Genomic DNA, 22,229 nt, shown 5'->3' on the forward strand with positions numbered 1-22,229 from the left:
TCGGAAATACATAAATAGTTCTGGGTATTTCAATTTAGCATTGTAACATTTTGTTACAATACTTATTTTCATGTTAACTAGGTGCAGTAATAAAATATAATAGTATATAAGTTTATGTATAATTATAGAATTAAATTCATAAATTGTTCACTATATTATAAATGAATTATAATAATAAATAAAAAAAATTAGTGGAATTTTGGGACGTCTATGGAAGCCCCGCCTCTCTTGTGTTCCCGTTGGCTGACAGGTGTTCGTTGCTATAAAGGTGGGCGTGTATTCTCAGTGGCGTGTTTGATCACATTGATTTGATATTAATAAAGTGTTTAATACTAATATTATTACATTTCCAATAAAAAAATTAAAGGAATTAATAAAGATCTTGGATTTTTCTATAAATAAATAAGCAAACGTGAACAAAACTTAATAACATTAAAAATGTGGCTGTTAACCTTTATAGATTTATGTTAAATCTGATAAGCCTTTAATCTGTTTTTCTATTACTTTAACATAATTATCTTTCTAGATTCTTGTGTGAACTGTGTATGTATCTTCTTATTGATTATACTTACTTAAAAGTGATGTAATATATAAATTGGACTTAAATAGGTGTGACAAGTATAGATCCATAATTAAACAAGTTAAAAAAAAATTAAATTTTAAAACGGCTTAGTTAGGTTGTTAGTTTTATCTCCATTTAAGTAAATTTTTAATAAAAATGCACTTAAATGGATTTTTAATAATTTAAAAAGAGTTTAGTAAATCTGATAAGTTTTGTGTTTATCGATTAAAAAAATAAACCTGAGTTTAAATAGAGTTGGAATTTTCACATGGATAGACGCAATTTTGTCCTTAAGGCTTTAAAAAGGCCTAAACGATCTGAAAATTAGAGCAACCACTAATTCAGAATTATCCTACGTTATAAGAATATTTAACATAAAAGAGAATGTAGAAGGAGAAAAGACGGAAAAAATTAAGAAGAAGAAGAAGGCAAAAAAAAGAAACCTAAAAAGACCCTAAGTCATCAACAAGGGATTCAATTTAAAGTCTCTTTGTATGCCACCTTCATTACTTAATTTACTTTAAATATACTTTTTATGTAAACATTAAAACTCCATATTAATCATAATCTTATTTATCGTTCTAATTATAATGTGCGTGATATATTTCTTATACGAAGCATGTTTCTATATTTACATATGCAATAAATGATAATGATAATAATAATAATAATACTATTACTACCATTCATATTAAACGTCCTAGAAAACCACTGTTGTCATAATTTTTAATAAAATTAATAGTAATCAACGATTTGACCACAGAAGGTCTTAACATGTTTGTTTATAATGTAAACCGCTAAATGACTTATCAGTAAGAAAAAATGCAGCGGTAAATAATAACGGAATTCGAAATCAATTTGCAACGTCAGAATAATATTTTCAGAAATTTCCCAGTATTTTCTATATATGGTGCAATTTTGCTTAGTGTGTTTTTTTTTTATTGAACGGAAGGAAATGCAGCAATAGTTTTTGATTTTTAAACATTTTACATGGGCATTTTGTTATTTTAGGATTTTAAGATCCGTAGTGTAAAAATAGAGTCAATGATCAATGAAAAATCTCTTCTTATTTCTATGTATATTGTTTTTTTTTTAACCGGACTAACTAAAAGGTAAAAAAAATCGGGACTAAATCATATTAAATAGAAGATGAGTTTAACTTTATAAAAACATTTAAAAGGAAGATTTAATTTTTTTAATGTAACTATTGAATCAGCCTTAAATGATCCAATAATTTCTCTCTTGGAGTATTTGATTTGTTTGTTAGGTTTAGAGATCAATAAATAAAAGTCCAGGTGGCAAATTCGCCGACGTTTCGCCGAATATATTGACATCGTCAGACTACACTCGCCGTCAAAAATAGTTGTTATGTCGGAAAAAAATCTCCCTAAAATTAAGAACCTAATGAACCTTTGAAACAAAGCACTTTATAACTACAAAAAGCAGAAAACTCTTGAAAATTTGAAGGTATATAAACTCCTTAGGAGCCATGTTACAATTAGAGTAGAAACTGTGAAAAAAAGTTGTCTTTCGAATAACATAACTATCGACAATCATAAAAATAATTGAAAAGTGTTTAGAAATTTAAATAATTAATGCAGGCCTAAAAATTTAACTCTTGCCAAGCATTTTGTTGATGCTGCTACATCCAGAAGCCCTGATCCAGATTTTTACCGGCAAAATAGAAAAAATACTTTAGGTAGCTTTAATTAGTAAATATTAAGTTGTTTATATTATAATTAACTGAAATATATAAATAGAAACGTATCATCCATTTTTCTCTAAAAGACCAAACGAAAACAAAACAAAGGTAAGAACACAAAGTCACGGTCTCATCAAATCCATAAAATTTTTTCAAAGCTACACATGTTTCGCTCCTATCGGAGCATCATCAGGCCTAGACCTACACAGATCACATTACAACTTGTTGAAATATATAGACTATTCTTTTTAAGTAGCTGATTAGCAATAGATACCAAAGAAAATAAGAATTCGACTTTTCCACTATTTTCTATATTATCGTTTCATTCTCTTGATAGTATTTGTGTAAATTGCCTGAAAATAGTGTTTTTCTGGCGTAAAGTGTCTAATCATACTTGAAAAACATCACTTTATTCCTATCCTCTTTTAATTTTGAAACTGAGATAGGGATATCTAAATGAGAATTTGACTTTTTCACTATTTTCTATATCATCGTGTCATTTACCTAATAGTGTTTGGATCGACTGAAAATAGTGTTTTTCTAGTCTAAGGTGTCTAATTGTACTCGAAAAACTTCACTTTATTCCCATCTTCTTCTAATTTTTCAACTGAGATAGGAATGTATAAATGAGAACTTGACTTTTTCATTATTTTCTATATTATCGTGTTATTTACTTAATAGTATTTGGATCGACTGAAAATAGTGTTTTTTCTGGCCGAAAGGGTAATAAAAAAATTTGGCCAAATCCTTAGGATAGTTCAGTATACCTAATTACTTTACAAGTATTCTCCGCAGTTTTATTAGCCAATGTTCTCTATTTTTTATTCGTAGTTGTGCGTAGTATATCTCCTCTTTTCTTATTTTCTTCCTTCATAATTTTTTCTTGATTTTCGCCTTTTTTGTTTCAATTAATCTATGGCTATATTGGATAAAATGGTCCTAGTCCAGGCACAAATCCTCAAATTCCTTTGAATAATAAAATAATTTAATTAAATCTTTAGGACAGTCCAACACTAGCTAAAGCGTTACTTTACAAGTATTCTCCATAGTTTTATTAGCCATTACTTTAATTTTTTTCTACCTAATTGTGCGTAGTATATCTCTTTTTTTCTTATTATCTTCCTTCATAATTTTTTCTTGATTTTCGCCTTTTTTGCTTTAATTAATCTATGGCTATATTGGATAAAATGGTCTTAGTCCAGGCACAAATTCTCAAATTCCTTTGAATAATAAAATAATTTGGTCAAATACTTAGGATAGTTCAACACTACCTAAAGCATTACTTTACAAGTATTTTCCTGAATTTTATTAGTCATTACTCTAATTTTTTTTGTACCTAATTATGCGTAATATATCTCCTCTTTTCTCATTAATTTCCTTCATATTTTTTTCTTAGTTTTTTTTTAGTTTCAATCAATCTATGGTCAGATTAGATTGAATGTTTATAGTACTGGCATAAATCCTTAAATTCCTTAAAATAGTAAAATAATTTGGTCAAATACTTAGGATAGTCCAACACTGCCTAAAGCGTTACTTTACAAGTATTTTCCAAAGTTTTAATAGCCATTGCTCTAAATTTGTTGTCGTTAATTGTGTGTATTGATTCTATCCTGTTTTCTCCATTAGCTTAATAACTTTTGCTCTTCTAACAGTTGAAACTTAAAAATACAAAAACACATTCAGCGACATCATACAAAAAATCAAAATCAAAATAAAACCAACTTTATTTACTGACATAAAAACAGTCTCTAGTTTTTCTTTGAAAAGTAGAACAGGCCAGATCAAATGATCCAGCCAGATCAGTAATCTTTAAGGAATTCAAACTGGAAGCCAAATTATATGAAAAGCTTCATTTAAAAAGTTCTTTTCTGTGTCGAGGAATAGTAAGAAGATGTAAGTTACGATTATTGTTGTTAATTCTAAAATCTGCTCTATCATACAAGTATTGGGGAGATTTAAATTTTATTACCTTGTAGCCCAAAAAAATGAAGTGTAGTTTTCTGCGGTTATACATATTAAGCCAACCGATGTCTATAAGCTTATTAGAGATCCTGCGGCGTATCCCAAAAATAAGGCGAAGGCACGCATTTTGTACTTTCTGAATTCTACGAGAATCAAACTGATCCAAACATGGGCCATATACTGTATCATAGTGGTTAAAGTTGGATAGCACTAAGGAGTCACATAGATGTTTTTTTAATTTTTTATTTAAAAATTTTCCTTGATTATAAATAAGTTTAAGAGCACCATAGGCTTTTCGGAGCTTTTCTGTGACATGCTCATGAAACCGAAGATCCGAGTCAATAACAAGTCCCAATGATTTGGACGTGTTGGGACGTAATGGAATGGTGACGTTGTTAATTTGTATATTAAGCTCGTTGCTAACTCTTAATCTATTATTTTTATCTCCTCCGAATACAGCAACGGATGATTTTGAAGGGTTTATCTTTAGATCGTGACACGTTGAGATTTCTTTTATACTTTTTAAATCCAAATTTATATTTCTATTGGCAATTTCTGTATTATTTGGATGAAAGTGAAGATAGAGTTGGGTGTCGTCCGCATACAAATGGTAGCTACAAAATTTTAAATGGTCTTTAAATCGACATGTATAAATTGTGTACAACAATGGCCCCAGGATATTTCCCTGAGAAACACCTACTGATAAAGGTGCTGAGTTAGATTTTATACCATTCATAACGATCTGCTGGCTGCGGTTACCCAAAAATGATTTAAAAAATGTTGTTGCATCTCTCGAAAATCCTATATAACTTAAAATTGATAATACAATCCTGTGACTAATTAAGTCGAACGCATTTGTATAGTCAAGTAAAATTAAAGCAGTAAATTCCCCTTGATCCCACGCTCGGAAAATGTAATCTGTGACGTCAGCGATAGCCGTAGCACAGCTATATCCTTGACGAAACCCTGATTGTTTGAGTGGCAAAATTTCATGACTGTTCAAAAATACTCGAGCTTGATTATTTGCAACTTTTTCGAGAATTTTGGAAAGAACGGGAAGAATGCTTATTGATCGGAGATCTTTAAGTTCCTTTGGTTAAGCTATTTTGGCCAAAGGCGTGACTAAGGCGTGTTTCTAGATATTTGGAAATACTAAATTTTTCAAATATTCGTTTATTATATGAAGCACAAAGGGGACAATAAATGGACAACAAATCTGAATTAATATAATATTAAGCCCATCACAACCATAAGCTTTACTTTTTATGGAAAGAATAATTCTTATTAACTCGATTTCGGTTACTTCTTGCAATTGAAAAGCATGTTCAAAATTTTTAACTAAATTATTATCATAAAACTGCAGCAGATTTTGATTTGCTTGATACGGATTAGTACAGTTCGAGGTAAAAAAATTATTAATTAAGTTTACATCACATAATTCTGAAGGAATGTTCTTTTGTTAAATTAAGTTTTTTCAGTTCTGCCCAGGTTTCCCTACTTGATAAATTAGAATTAAATTTTGTTCGTATAAAGGCTTTTTTCTCATTACGAATCGCTGCCGTCGTGAAATTGCGCAATTGCTTATAATTTTTCTCTATAAATTTTAAAATTGAAAAAAATTACTTTAAAGATATTATAAGAATTTTTTTTTAATATGTTCTCGATTGTTTTTTATTTTTTCTTGCTAATTAATATAAAATTGACAAGGAATTGCTTTAATTTCCTCATAACTTTTATATCCATAGCTAATGAAAAAAATACAAAAGTTTAATGCAATATTTTATTCAAATATCAGTAAATCCAAACATAATTTTTAATTTATAACAAGCGTATAGTAGATATTTTTTGTCTTTCAAACTTTCAAAATAATTTTTTAATCTATTCCAGGCATTTGAAACAAGTGCTTTATACCTTCTTCCAGGCATTTTATATTATTTTTTATTTTATTTCAGATATTTGACATTATTTCGTATTTTCTACAGGAAAACAATATTTACAATATTAATCATAAAACTTAACTGACTTTCCTGGAAAATTCATGCTTAAATGCCTGGAATAAAAAAGTCAATTCTCAATTATTAGAATCTAATATCCAATCCAGGTTTAACTTCTTCTAACTTTTAAACTGAGATAGGGATATATAAATGAGAATTTGATTTTTTCCACCTATTTTCTATATCACGGTTTCATTTACTTAATAGTGTTTGGATCGGCTTAAAATAGTGTTTAATCATACTCGAAAAAATCACCTTATAGTTATAGTGTTATCAAATAATACGTTAACAAGGTATTTTATAAAAAAATCAGATTCAGATATGATCCTCATAATTAAGAATTAAGAAACGAAGATTATATGAACGATCTTTTAGTTACCAGGTTTATGGCTATTATTACACGAGTTCAGATAACTTACAAACCTAAAGTTTAAGCACGAAAATTCTATATTTCTGTAATCCTTTTAATACATAGTCGTAGTACAAATATCAAAAGACCAAAAATTTAAAAAAATACATTTCAGACTATGTACTTAAAATTCCAAATTTTTTTGACGTAAATAGATGTACAAACTAATTTTTAGCATCTTAAATGATTTTACTATCGTGACTCATGTTAAGCATCACCTGGTCGCAAATTTTCCCAAGGATAAAAGAGTTTCAATAATTTGTACTGAAAGCAAAACAAATTCTCAATTACGCAAAAAGACGAAAACCCGTTAAAACCCGTAGATCGACGTGTGTTTGCGGTAAAAATGTTGAATGGGAAAACCGCACTAACCCGCTGCATTTACGTTACTAATTTTTTCGGTTACAACCATAATACGCAATCGTGTTTACAATTTACATCTACCCTAATATTACGCCATCGATTTTCCGATTAGATTTTAAAAGAATTTCCCGGTATTGATACATTAAAGATTTTTAGAACACTTTTTTGTGGTATAAAGAAACCAATTTAAAAAGGTCTTTTTTTTAATTAAATTATTGCAAATATTACAAGGTGGTAAAAGTACAGTTTTCTTTTATAAAAAAATTACTAACCTTTCAAAAAGTGTATCCCCTTTCCCATCTGAATAAATTATAAAAAATAAAATGAAGAAATACAGGATCCAAGACCTTTGTTTTCACTTTCAAGTGATAAATCTTGCAAAAATTAAATTATAAACAAGTCTTATGTTTAATAATATAGATAAACCGATATGCATTTAATTAATAAGCATATTTTAATAATCCTCATTAATAAAATGTCCAACGAGCTTTTCCCGAGTGAATCAAAATTATTATAGTATATCCCCCACGGTATATTTGCGGTTTGTCTATTTGTATTTAAATACCATGTATAGGTTATCTACTTAAATCATTTGATCTATTCGTCTTGATTGGTTCTGGTGCTACTTAAGACAGTAAAAGTAAAAGAAAAACAATTAATTATTTTATAAAAGAAAATTGTATAAAAATGTGGAAGTTTATAAGTGTCTTATTAAGTTTGGTAAGTATCATTTCTATTTAAATAAAACACCTAAATAAATTAATTTTTAGTGATTAAAATGAGTATAAATTAAACTTTCTAATTTTCATTTAACGTTTAATTCAAGGATTTTTTAAAATTAATTCTGGCGCTGAAACTTGTTTGACTCTGGAAAAATCAACTTAATAATAAATGCCTGGAGTAAAAAAATCAATTCCCAATTATATTTGTCTAATGCCTAATCTAGATTCAGCTAGGTAGAATAGGAAAATCTTAAAAAACTGTAATGACTCCCTAGAATAAGTAAATTTGGATATCCTATAATGTTTCTTTTTTTGTTTGTTATTATATACATTATATTTTATTTTTTATATGGGTTTTTCAGATATATAAGCATTGTTTTAGAAAAAAATTGGCACTATCTTTTACAAAGATACATTTTTTAAATAAACTCAGCATTTTTTTAAATTTTCCTGGCTAAGAATTCCTGGATTTTCCAAATATGTTTAAATATATGATTTAATAAAAAAGCAACATTCAACTTTTTGAAACTACATGTTTTTCTTTATATTTCTTGATTAATTACTTCTTTTGTCTGTCAATATTAAAATATCCAAAAACTGGAAAAAAAATTAAAAGATAATTTTTCTTTCTAATCAATCTGGTACTATAATATGGTATGTACATCTATAACCATATACTACTGTATATGGTTATAGATTAGATTAAATTATTCTAGCATATATAAAAGCTATTCCTTGAAATAATAAAATAATTTGGTCAAATCCTTAGGACACTACAAAACTGCCTAAAGCGTTACTTTTTTTTCTTAATTTTCACCTTTTTTGTTTTAATTAATCTATGGCCATATGGGATTAAATGGTCCTAGTTCTGATACAAATCCTCAAATTCCTTGAAATAATAAAATAATTTGGTCAAATCCTTAGGACAGTCCAACACTGCCTAGAATTTAAATAATTTTTCTTTTGATAAATAAGCTGCCTTTCAAATTTAAAAAAATCACTTATAACTTATCTGTGTAGAAACTGAAGAAAAAATATTGTTAAATACCTAAAGGTTAACTGCCAAGTTCAACTGCCTCGAATTTGAATCTTTCATAATTCAACTGGACGGAAATTATAAAAATTTATATTTTAGGCAGTACAGGTTTTTAAAAAAATTCTTCCAGAAAATTGAATAATGATTGATTTTTTTTTTAATTTTGTGTAGTTCAGGTATTTAAAAAAAAATATTTAAATTTTAGGCAGTTGAGATAAATTAAAAGTGGAATGTTTAATTCAGGTCCGTTCAAACTATTTAAATTCCAGGTAGTTGAGTTATAAGTATTTTTTTTTATTTCAGGCAGTTGAGTTGTGGAAAGGGAATTGCCCATATTTCAGGTAGTTAGTTATACTATAACTGAAAATGAATTTAGATTTTTAGGTAGTTTAAACCGTATAAAAGAATTTTTCCCAAATGCCATGCAGTTAAAAAAAATCGTAAAATCGACTGCTTGAAAATTAGTGATTTTTTTTTAAATAATTGATCTGCCTGGAATTAAAAAAAAATATATGTTTAATACAACTGCCTGGAAATTAAAAAAAAAATATTTTTATTATCTAAAGATCAAAATTCACAAATCGTCACAAAAAATGTCTGGAATTTGCTAAAAAAACACTCTTTTATAACTCAACTGCCTGAAATTTAAATAATTTATTTTAAATAATCGAACTTACCTGAATAAAACCTGAATATTTTTTTAAATAACTGAACTACACGAAATTTAAAGAAAAAACACTCATTATTCATATTCAATTTTCTGGAATAAGGAACAAATTTTCTTCCATTACTCAACTGCCTGAATTTTAATTTTTTTTTTCAGGTAACTAAACATCCTTGAACTTTGATATTTAGTTATTGGAATTAAAAAAAATATCACTTATTATTTAACTGTCTGTAAAAAAAAATATTTTACTGCCATTTTCTCATAATAGCTGAACTATCTAGAATTTAAAAAAAATTGTAATTCAACTGCCTAGGATTTACGAAATTCAAAGATTTTTTCTTAATAACTGAACTTTCTGAAATTGGGACAAAATTTGCTTAAGAAAACAATTCTTCCATTACTCAAGGTTAACTGCCAAATTGAACTGTTTCGAATTTGAGTCTTTCATAATTCAGCTGCACAAAAATTGTAAAAATAAAATTTTGAGCAGTACAGGTTTTCAAAAAAATCTTCCAGAAAATTGAATAATGACTGATTTTTTTTAAAATTTTGTGTAGTTCAGGTATTTAAAAAAATATTTAAATTTTAGGCAGTTAAGTTTTATTAAAAGTGAAATGTTTAAGTCAGGTCAGTTCGAACTATTTAAATTCTAGGCAGTTGAGTTATAAGTATTTTTTTTATTCCAGGCAGTTGAGTTGTGAAAAGAGAATTTCTCATATTTAAGGTAGTTATACTATTTTGTTATTAAGGTAGTTTAAACTGTATGAAAGAATTTTTCCCAAATGCCATGCAGTTTAAAAAAAATACGTAAAATTCGACTGCTATTAAAGATTTTTTTTTTAAATAATTTAACTGCCTAAAATCAAAAAAAAAGTTAAATACAACTGCCTGGAAACTGAAAAAAAAATCTATTTTATTGTCTAAAGATCAAAGTTCACAAATCATTAAAACGCCTGAAATTTGCTAAAAAAAACTATTTTATAACTCAACTGCCTGAAATTTAAATAATTTATATTAAATAATCGAAATGACCTGCATTAAACCTGAATATTTTTTTAAATACCTGAACTACACGAAATTTAAAAAAAAACTCACCCATTATTCATATTCACTTTTCTGGAACAAGGAACAAAATTTTTTCCGTAACTCAAATACCTGAATTTTAAATAATTTTTTTTAAGTAACTAATTAATTTAAAAAAAACGAAAACTGCCTGGAATTTAGAAAAAAAATCATGACTAAACTGCCTGAAATTAAAAAATCATCACTTATAATTAATGCCTGGAATTTGCTAAAAAAAACTCTTTTATAACTCAACTACCTGAAATTTAAAAGAAAAAAACACCCATTATTCACATTGAATTTTCTGGAATAAGCAACAAAATTTCTTTCATAACACAACTGCCCGAATTAAAAAAAAAAAATTTTCAAGTAACTAAACATCCTGGAACTCAGGTATCAAGTTACTTAAAAAAAATTAAAACTGCCTGGAATTTGGAAAAAAAAATCCATGATTAAACTGCCTGGAATAAAAAAATATATAGTTTAACTGTCTGTAAAAAAAATCTTTTACTGCCATTTTCCTATAATAGCTGAACTGCCTAGAGTTAAAAAAAATTAATTGTAATTCAATTGCCTAAAATTTACGGAATTTAAAGATATTTTTTTTAAATAAAGAAATTTTGAAGAAATCGGCCATAACTGAACAGGCTAGAATAAAAATTATTCATTTACAAATAAAACATTTGGATTTAAAGAGTTGAGTACTTAAAAGGACTTCTGTACGACTGTTATATATAAATAAACATAGATAAATAAACAACACAAAAAATGTTAATTAAAAATCCAGAAAATCCAGACAGTATTAAAAAAAAAGTAATATGATTTATTAAAATTTAAAAATCGTAAAGAGAGATACGCAAAATACTGTATAACACAAAAACCGGAATTTACAACAATAGACATTTTTTTTTAATAACCAATATTCCTTATAAAATCCGAAAAAAACCATTAGAAATAAACTAAAGAATAAAGCTAATATTAAAACAATCAATATAAAAAAGCCATGCAGAAATTATAAGACAAAAACATTTTTTTTAAATAAAGTCAACTACAAAGAAAAATATTTTTTTATAACCTTTTATACGATATATCAAAATAAGATAAAAGAATTAAAATCAAACTTTAATCCTAAAATACCATAAATATGAAAAATTTCAAAAAAATCACTTTATTACTCATCTGCCTGGAATTTAAAGGAATAAAAAAATAAATACACTTAACGAATATGCCAATATGAAAAAAAACGGATGCACTAAAAATACAGCTAATTACAACGACGTTAAAAAGATCAAGTTGATTTACAAAAAATTGAATTAGCAGGAAACAACAGAAAATCTTAAAAAAAAAACAGAAATTAGCAAGAGAAATAAAATGAACATTTTTTATTTCTAAAGAATGATACAGAAATTATAAAGCAAATATTTTTTTATTTAAAGAAGTTTATCCGACTAGAAAATACCTTTGCGACACATCAAAATGATGAAAGCAAAAAAAACGCACAGCTACGATCTCACAACATATATTACCAGGCTACACGTGTTTCGCTCTAGCTAGAGTACCATCAGGCCTTTGAAAACCATATTACAATCTTCTAGGTTTCTAACCAGTGTGGCCTGTCATTATATTATGTTAGGAGACCGTGACGTTTTTTTCTCGTTAATTTTGTATGTTGGTCTCTCTGAGAAGAATGGACGCGATTTTTGTGTATGAAAATATCAGAATAAAATGAAAATATGAAAATTAAAAAAAAAATCTTATTACAGACTTTACATACAGACGCCAGGCCAAGTTATGATGAATTGGTCTATAACAACGATGAATATCCCCAAAAGCTTATCGATGACCTAATTGACGAACACCCAACATGGAAGGAGGTCCTTAAAACCAATCCACGACGTAAGTATTATTAATTACTTAATTTACGTAATGATACACAATATTCTTTGGTAATTTTTAGTTCAATATCAACCCAATAACTCTCCAATATTCAACAACGACACCATCTGCCCCTCATATACCACAAGACAATATTTCCCTCGACCCCTCAAAGATATTAATGACGAAGAATTTATTGTGATAAATCATGGCGAGTATGTGCAAGGATTCGATAAAGTCGAGTGTGTTTTTAAGTAAGACTATATTTAATTCAAAAATGAAATTTTTATTTTTTTTCTTTTTTAGTACCACTGGATATTTCCAGCAACTGTGCCTCTCCAACACACACGACAGATACGGATGCAAGCAGCAATACACTTATAGGACACTCTACGTTTTGCAAAACAACCGAATTTCAGAGCGTGAATTTAATATTCCGTCTAATTGCGTATGTGGTCCACTTGATACTTTTTAATGAATTTCTGTCATATTTATTCAACACAACTACCTCAAACTTGTTATTTGTTAAATAAATATACAGTTTTTTTGTTCTTTATTTTCTTTTTATTTGATTCGGGATTGTTCGCTCTTATTCTGAATCAATTTTTGCACCTCTCACTCAACAATGCTTTTTAATTGAGACATTGACAGGAATTTTATGGAAATTATATGCATTTGCAGATCATACAAATGTTGTTTTTCTTCCAGGCAGTTGAACATTCCTGCCAAACCCAATTGCCTTTAAATTTAAGTGGATCAGTAGTTACTTTATCTGCTCAACTGCCTGGAAGGTAAATTCAATTTTGAAAACTTCTCAACATTGAATTTCATAGGAATTTTATAGAAATATCACATGATAAAAATATTCCTGGTCTTCCAGGCGGTTCAACACCTTTAGCAAAGTTAACTGCTTTTATAGTTTTAAATTTTTTGGAAAGAGAAATACCCTTAAAGGCAGTTAAAAACTTAAATTCATTGGATAAGTATACATTCAATTCTACTGAAATACCTGAAAACACTGACAAAGATTTTATTGTGATAAATTAATTGGGAGTGTAAAGGGAACATGTTATAAGAAGCTAAATAAAGAAGAAGAAAAGGAAAGCATTTTTTTGAGGAAATACTTTTTTTTATAAAAATTTTCCAAACGTCCATAGTACAAAAAAATTTGAATATAGGCTTACATATTCCTGGAATAATTTGACTTTTCTCTCTCATATCATATCTATTTCAGCATTTTTAAAAAAAAGTATAGAAAAAAACAATTTTTTTGAGAAACGTATTTTTTTTATAAAATTTTTCTAAATTTTTTTGAGGAAAGTAATTTTCAAATTTTTTTTTTGGGTAATTTTTGAGTTATGAGTATTTTGTGAAATTATTACAAAAAAATGTTACTGATTTTTTTTATAAAAAATTCAAAATATGCCCATAGTCAAAAATTACCCAAAAATAAAATGTTGAAAATTGATACACATATTACTGGAATAATTTGACTAGATGCCTATTTTAGTGTTTTTTGAAAAATAAATGTTAGTGTGAGTGTTGTGTGATTAGTGTTTTTTGAAAAATAAAAATAGATAAATGAGAAGGAAAGTAATTTTTTTTTTGTAATAATTTCACAAAATACCTATAACTCCAAAATTAGCCAAAATAAATAGGAAATTAATATTACTATAGCTATAGGTCATAAAATGAGTAGAATACTGATATTTTTGGACTTCTTCATGCAGATGATGCAAATATTGTTTTTCGTCCAGGCAGTTGAACATTCCTGCCAAACCCAATTGCCTGAAAGATGTCTTTTAATTTTTTGTATATATTGAAGATAAGTATCCATTAAGTTCCACTCAACTGCCTGGAAGACAAATTTAATTTCAAAAAAAAAACTTGGATAAAAGATTCATAGATGATGGAAATATTGATTTTCTTCCAGGCAATTGAACACTTCTGGAACGAGTAAAAAATATAATCAAAATTAACCATGTACGTGTAAAGAAGATTCGCTTTAGTGATAGTGTCCTTTTTATTTAAATGGATTTATTGTGAACAAATAAAAATCCTCATACACAAAATTTATCTGGGTATGTTGGAAAATACTATCAATCCCCTAATTAATAAGGCTATTGAAAATGAGGAAATAAAATATCCACTTGATCCTATTATAACATTATAGGGAAGACCTCCCTATGAATAGACAATGAATTTCCATAGATTGATTGAGCAAAACTTATTTAGGCCAGCTAGGTTACATGATTTAAGACCATCGGAACCACTGGATCAGTTTAATTCAATGCTGTACAAAAATGTATTTCAGATAAAGCGCATTTAAAAATGAAACTTCTGTTTTTTTTCCAGGTTGTTGAATATGCCTGGCAAACCTCTGGAAGATATTTTCCAATTTTTTGGAATGAATAAAGAAGACGTTAAAGGTAGTTAAAGATTTAAATTCAAGTGGATGAGTATTTAGTTCATCTACTCGACTGCCTGGAAGATAAATTCAATTTTGAAAACTTCTCAAAATTGAATTTCATAAGAATTTCATAGAAATATCACATGATAAAAATATTCCTGGTCTTCCAGGCAGTTCAACACCTTTGGCAAATTTAACTGCTTGGAAGAGAGTTTCCAATTTTTTGCAGTTAAAAATTGAAATTCATTGGATAAGTATACATTCAATTCCACTGAAATACCTGAAAACACTGTCGAAGATTTTATTGTTATAAATTAATTGGGAGTGTGCAGGGAACATGTTATAAGAAGCTTAATAATAAATTTCATATATAGGAGCTTCAGAAAAAAAATTAAAAATTCATGGGGAAAATCCTCTGGAACTTCAAATACCAAGAAGAAATTTTAAATGACTCAAAATGCCTGGACTAAACTGTAAAATGACTCTATATGTTTAGAATAAGTACTGGGAAAAGCATTTTTTTTAAGGAAAGTAATTTTTTTTACAAAAATTTTCCAAATGCTTATAACTCAAAAATTACCCAAAAAAAAAATTGAAAATAGGCATACATATTCCTGGAATAATTTGACTAGACACGTGTTTCAGCAATTTTTGAAAAATGTATATTGTACTGAGAAAAACTATTTTTTTGAGGAAAGTAATTTTTTTTTATAAAAATTTCAAAAAATGCCCATAGTTAAAAAATTACAAAAAAAAAAATTTTGAAAATTGGAACACATTACTGGAATAATTTGACTAGATGCCTATTTTAGGGTTTTTTGAAAAGTATATAGAGAAATGAGAAGGAAAGTAATATTTTTTTGTATTAATTTCACAAAATACCTATAACTCCAACATTATCCAAAAAAAAATAGGAAATTAATATTGCTGTAGCTATAGGTCATAAAATGAGTAGAATACTGATTTTTTTGGACTTCTTTATGCAGATGATGGAAATATTGCTTTTCTTCTAAACAATTGAATACTTCTGGCAAACCCTGTGAATAAATGATATGATTATAGCACGTACATGTAAATAGGGTTCGCTTTAGTGACAGTGTACTTTTAATTTAAATGGATTTATATTGAAGAAGGCTGGATTTGTTGGAAAATACTATCAATCCCCTAATTAGTGAAGCTATTGAAAATCAGGTCGTAAATTACCTACTCGATCCGAAGTACAGTTTCAATAAAGCATTGGAAGGAGAAGGACTTATTTAGGCCAGTTAGATTACCTGACTTGGGACTATGAGAACCACCGGATCATTTTAATTCAGTGCTGTACAAAAATGTATTTGAGATAATGAGCACAGTGAACTTTATCATTGTTTGGGTTGTTACAATCAAATTACCTGAAAGATAATTTTCAAAATTTTTTGAAACAATAATGAGGATGTTAAAGGCAGTTAAAGAAATAAATTCGACTGGATAAGTATTCATTCAATCCACTCAATTTTGAAAAATTTAATAGAGCTCTTATGTATTTCCTAATGTAAAATGTTGGAAATATTGGTTTACTTCCAGGTAGTTGAATACATCTGACAAACCCAACTGTTTTGCCTTTTTTCCAGGCAATTGAATACCCCTGGCAAACAACACAATTGCCTGGAAGATATTTCAGAAGAGACGGTTATAAAAAACATTTTTTCCATTACAGTCTCAATCATTTTTAAAATATGTTTTCCTTACGTAGTTTATTAGATTACCTGCAGAAACGATCGTTATATTAAAATTGATTGCCATATTTCCCATAATGATTTTTTAATTGTTTTTTTTAATATGAGCCAATATTATCCTCGATTAGTAATAGATAATAATAACGTGAAAGAAATATGTTACAAGAAGCTAAATAAAGAATTTCAAAAATAGGAGCTTCAGAAAAAAAAATGAAAATTCATGGGCAAAATCCCCTGGAACCTCAAATACCACAAAGAAATTTTAAATGACTTAAAATGCCTGGACTAAACTGGAAAATGACTCTATATGTTTGGAATTAGTAGGAAATTCATATTATTATAATTATAGGTCATAAAATGAGAAGAAAACTGATTTTTTTGGACTCTCTTATGGAGATGTTGCAAATGTTTTTTTTTTCAGGCAGTTTAAACATCGAGGTAAAAAGCAACTACCTGTAAGTTATTTTCCAATTTTTTAGAAAGAGTAATGAAGTCCTTGAAGGCAGTTAAAGACTCAAACTTAAATGAATTTACTCAACTGTCTAAAAACAAATTTAATTTTGAAAAATTAACAGGAATTCTTATGGATTACTTCATGCAGATGATGGAACTATTGCTTTCCTTCTAGGGAATTAAACACCCCTGACAAACACAACTCTCTGAAAAGCATTTTCCAATTTCCTGGAAGATATATTATAATTTTTTGGAAAATGTAATGAAATCCTTAAAGGCAAATAACGAATCCAACGGAACTGGTCCTCATGTAAGATAATGGAAATATTGCTTTTCTTCCAGGCAGTTGAACACCCTTGGCAAGGCAAACCCAACTGCCTGGAAGATATTTTCCAATTTTAAAAAGGAAAGAATAGATTGAGGACCTTAAAGGCAGTAAATGACTTAAGTTCTACTGGATTATTATTCACTCAATCCACTCAATTGCGTGGAATACGCGTCTTCCAATTTTTTTAAATTGGAACCCGGCTCTAGGAAAGAAAACAGAGATTAAGTCGAATTTCAGGTACTATAGGTACTATGTTTTTATATTTTTTATACTTATATTTTTGCATTAATATTGAACTGATTCAAGGATTTTTAGCAAATTATATTTTCTGTAGACTCATTTTTGCAGTTAAATATTATTTACGTCCATGATTTTTTGCATCAAAAATTTTAAAATGAAACAAAAATTGCAGAATTTTCAATTTCTTTGTAGATTTGTTATCTTGTAGACTTGTGGAGCACCAGAAAAAAATAATAAAATTTTTCAATATTTTACTTTTTAGCAAATTTTGTTTTCGGTAGACCCATAATTTTTTATATTTATATTATGTTAAAATCCATGATTTTCTACGTCAAAAAAACTCCTGGAAAAAAGCAAATCCTTCAATATTTTAGTAGGTTTTGATAACTGTAGATCTTAAGACTCTTGTAGAAATAAAAAAAAATAATATTACATTTATCACTTTTTAGCCAGTTTTACTAATTGTAGACTCATAACTCTTTAGCTAAATATTGTTTAAATCCAAAGTTTTCTACATCAAAATTTATCATAAAATTTCAATATTATTTTCCATCTGTAGACTTTTAAAACTTCAGGAAAAATAACAAAAATCATCAATTTTTGACTTTCTAATATAATTTATCAATTGTTGACTCAATTAAATATTACTTAGCTGCAAGATTTTTTACATTAATTTTCTTCGAAAAAAAATCAAAAAATTGCAAATGTTTTATTTTTCAGTAGATTTTGTGATCTGTAGACCTTAAGAGCTTTAGAATGAATTATAAAAACTGTTAATTTTCGACTTTTTAGTAAACTATGTTAACTGTAGACCCATAACTTTTTTTAATTAATTGTTGCTTAAATACAAGACTTTGAATATCTTGACTCTTGGAAACAAAGCAGCAAATTGAAAAATTTAAATTTTTTTCAGTGGACTAATAACAGTAGATCTCTTTAAAATTTAAAAGAAAACGGTAAAATTTTAATATTTTTAGTAAATTCTCTTGTAAAGTATAGACCCATTACATTTTTCAGTTAAATATTACTTAAATTTAAGACTTTTTTCTGAAACTTTAAATAACAAATCGTAGGTCAAAAATGTTGCAATTTGTCGATTTATTTAACTGTATATATTAAGACTAAAAAAAATCAGAAAAATAATGAAATTTTTGACAATTTAACAAATTTTATTAACTGTAGACCCATAGCTTTTTTTAGTTAACCATAATTTAAAATCGAAGGTTTTTTTACATTCAATTTCTTATTTTTTCAGAAAGTTTAGTCTACAGTTATTAACAAAATTTACTGAAAAAATTTTTGACGAAGACTTTGCTTAAATTATTGGCATAAATAAAGATCCTTGATGATGATTAGGCTTTAATTTGCATCCTTAATAAATAACTTGAGATTTTCTCGCATCTGAAAGCAATTTCCCGTCAGTCCAGTATCGTTCACGTGATTTTAATTAAAATCCTCGATAATGCTGGACCCCGTCGAACGTTTCTAGTTAAGAATAATGTAAACGCGAACGCGTCGCGTCGGTTGGTTATCGCTTACGTTCATTAAAAAAAATTAAAGAGGCAAAAGTTTCAGACGAGTCTTTATTAGAAATGCGTGCTTTTAATTAAGTTTGAAAAATGGCAAACTTTGCTGGGGTTTTGGTTGTTTTATTGGTGGTGAGTGAGTTTTAATTAAGGAATTATAATAGTGAGAGAAGGCTATTTTAACCGGCGATCTCTTGTTTTAAAGACCTCCGTGAGTTCTATGAAATAGTTTTTGAAACTTTCAAATGCCTCTATTTGGTGCTGAATTATTGAGTGCATTTTTGATTTGTAATGAGTAAATTTATAAAAAATATGAGATATTTACTGCCATGGTACTTTATTGGAATTTGTATACAAAGGAAACAAAAATTAATCATATTTCTAAAAATAGTTTTTGTTCAGAAAAGTTACATAACGATGTGTTAGGACGAGACGAGAACACGTATATTTACTATTTTATACAATTTTTTACAGGTTTATATTAATTTAATTATAGCGTAATATTCATATATTTAATTTTATTATTTCCTCTAAAAAAAATTGTTTTTTTTTTATGAGATAACGGAGGTCTAAGGTTAAGGATTATTACAGTATTTTTAATTAAATCTGCACTATTGTTCACTTTATTCGTGAAGATTAAATGGTTGAGTAAGTAAGTTGTAAGATGTAATTTTTTACTGCCTAAATAGAGAAAGTGGTTCAATTAAATTTAGTTTTTTAAATGGGGCACCCTTTATATTATTATACTGATCGATAAGAAAGCTTCTTTCACAGAAACAAAAGGTTATATTAACTTCTTAAATTAATGAAATGAAAGAAAAAGTTAAAAAAGACCCAGAGAGATCTTTCAGTGAAATATTATTTAAATACGAGGTTTTCCCAATAGAATTCCTTATTTTTTTTAAAGCTTTTTTAAGGCCTGTAGATAATAAAATCTACTGAAAATCAAAAATATAATTCTTCGATTTTTCAGTAGTATTTGAAAACTATAGACCTATAGATCTTTATATCCTTGGAAAAAAATAAAAGCAACTAAATAATTTTAGACTTTTTCAAATATTTAATTAACTGTAATTTTTTATAGTTAAATATTATTTAAATTCGAGGTTCTTTACATTCATATTCTTATTTTGAAGTTCTAAAGGCATACATAATTTTTTGGTTTTTTAGTAGATTTTAGTACTACTTTTCAGTAGATAAGGTCTAGGTTAGCAATATTTATCAAAAATTTTATTTTTTGATTTTTCAGAAAATTTTGAAAACTATAGATCTTTATAAGATCTTCTTTATCCTTATCTTTATAGACTCTTAGGAATCTATAAAGATTCCTAATAGGAAAAACCATGAAATTTTTGATATTTTAACAAATTTTATTAACTGTAGACTCAAACAACGTTTGTTACATCAAAACTTATGAAAAAAAGTGAATACTTTCAAGTGAAAATGTTCAATTTTTGAGTAAATTTTTTTATCTGGGGTTTCAAAAAAGAGGAAAAAAAATTATAAATTTTTGACTCTTCATGAAGGTTAAATCCAATGTGGAAAACATTAAATTATTTATTTTTTCTAAAGGTCTACATAATTTCTTCATGTATCAGTAGATCTGGACAACTGTATATTCTTAGACTTTCAACATCAAGAGAACGGTAAAAAATGGTAGACCCATAACTTTTTACAATTAAATATTATTTAAATCCAAGGTCCTCAACATTTTTTGTTAAAAATATTGATCTTAACCCTTTTGACTTTAATATTGTTGAAATACAAAGTTTTCCACATTAAAAAAATTTGAAAAATTGGAAAATGTTTAAATTTTTTAATAGATTTTGGTAACTGTAGGTCTTTAGATTCTCGGAAAAAAAAAATAGTAAAATCTTTGATTTTTCAGATTTTTTTTTTAAATGTAGATCCATAACTCTGTTCAATTTAATATTGTTTAAATACGAGGCTTTCTAATTTATACTCGTGAAAAAAAAACAAAAAATCATAAATCTTCGTTTTTTGAGTAGACTCTGTTATCTCCAGATAAAGTCGCTTGCTTTGATTCAAAAAAAAAAACTATGGAACTTTTTAGTGGACTTTATTGTCTGTAGAACCATTGCTTTTTTTAGTTAAATACGGTTTAAGTTTAAGCTTTTTTACACCAAATGTTATGAAAGGAAGTAAAACATTGTAAAATTTTTTAGTAGATTTTGTAACTGTAGCCTTTAGAGCTTCAGAAAAAATAAGAAAATTTATAAATTTTTGACTTTCTAGCAAATTTTATTTTCTGTAGACCCATAACTATGTTCAATTAAATAATATTTAAATACAAAGTTTTCTACATTAAAACTCTTTAAGAAAAAGTAAAAACTGCGGATATTTAAATATAGCCGTAGATCTCTTTTAGTTAAATATTTTATAAATTAAAGTTTTTCTACATTCAAATTCTTGTATATCTGAAGCTTATAACTCTAGAAGTCTACAGATAATAAAATCTACTGCAAAGTCAAAAATGTTGTAACTTCTTGATTTTTCAGTAGATATTGTAGACCCTCGGATGAAATAAGAAAAACTGGGAAAAATTTTAAGCTTTTTAACAAATGTTATTAATTGTAGACCCATAACTTCTCCCTACAGTTGAATATTCTCTTGAAAAAAAAGAGCAAAAAATTGCAAGTTTTTTAATGGAATTTGTTGTCTGTAGACCTTTAGAGCTTTAGAAAAAATTTTAAATTTTCTACTTTTTAGTAAATTTTATTTTTCGTAGACTCATAATTTTTTATTTTTATATATTGTTCAAATAAATTTTCCGAGTTCTAAAACTCTTGAAAAAAATAAGAAAATTGCAAAATCTTCAATTTCTTTATGGATTTTTAAAATTTTAGGAAAATTGTCAATTTTTGACTTTTCAGCAAATTTTATTAACTGTAGGACCATAAACGCGACTCAGTTATTTATTATTTTAGTACAAGGAAATAAAAGCAAAAAAAAAAATGCAAAATTTAAAATTGTTCAGTATATTGTGACAAATGTAGATCCTTAGGCATTTTGCAAAATCAGAAAAAACGTAAAATTTGTATTAAATTTTGTTGACCGTAGACCCATAATTTTTCTTCAGTTAACTAAGATATAAAGGTTTTCTACACTAAAGCAAAGTCTATATAGTATTTCAACGTGAAATTTATAGCAAATTGATGAAATATAATGTAGACTTTCATCAA

At 27.2% G+C, this 22,229-nt stretch overlaps 2 protein-coding genes across 6 annotated transcripts in view; both read left to right on the plus strand.

The window, feature by feature from the left end:
- The window catches only part of LOC126733963 (kynurenine 3-monooxygenase), a 185,151-nt gene extending 172,243 nt beyond the window's left edge, over nucleotides 1-12,908 (plus strand). For 3 of the 5 annotated variants that reach the window (XM_050437466.1, XM_050437465.1, XM_050437462.1), the window contains 3 exons: nucleotides 12,243-12,375; nucleotides 12,437-12,608; nucleotides 12,680-12,908. In XM_050437466.1, coding sequence (XP_050293423.1) covers nucleotides 12,243-12,375; nucleotides 12,437-12,608; nucleotides 12,680-12,887 — 513 coding nt within the window. In that variant the 3' untranslated portion in view covers nucleotides 12,888-12,908. Of the gene's footprint in view, nucleotides 1-12,242; nucleotides 12,376-12,436; nucleotides 12,609-12,660 lie in introns of all 5 variants that reach the window. The other 2 variants (XM_050437464.1, XM_050437463.1) reach the window with 2 other exon arrangements.
- A 6,075-nt stretch (nucleotides 12,909-18,983) lies between these two features.
- The window catches only part of LOC126734373 (uncharacterized), a 5,964-nt gene continuing 2,718 nt past the window's right edge, over nucleotides 18,984-22,229 (plus strand). Inside the window, exon 1 of the mRNA XM_050437964.1 lies at nucleotides 18,984-19,158. Coding sequence (XP_050293921.1) covers nucleotides 19,120-19,158 — 39 coding nt within the window. The 5' untranslated portion in view covers nucleotides 18,984-19,119. The remainder of the gene's footprint in view (nucleotides 19,159-22,229) is intronic.

Source organism: Anthonomus grandis, chromosome 3 (genome assembly GCF_022605725.1).
Source record: "Anthonomus grandis grandis chromosome 3, icAntGran1.3, whole genome shotgun sequence".
In the NCBI taxonomy this organism is placed as follows: Eukaryota; Metazoa; Arthropoda; class Insecta; order Coleoptera; family Curculionidae; genus Anthonomus; species Anthonomus grandis.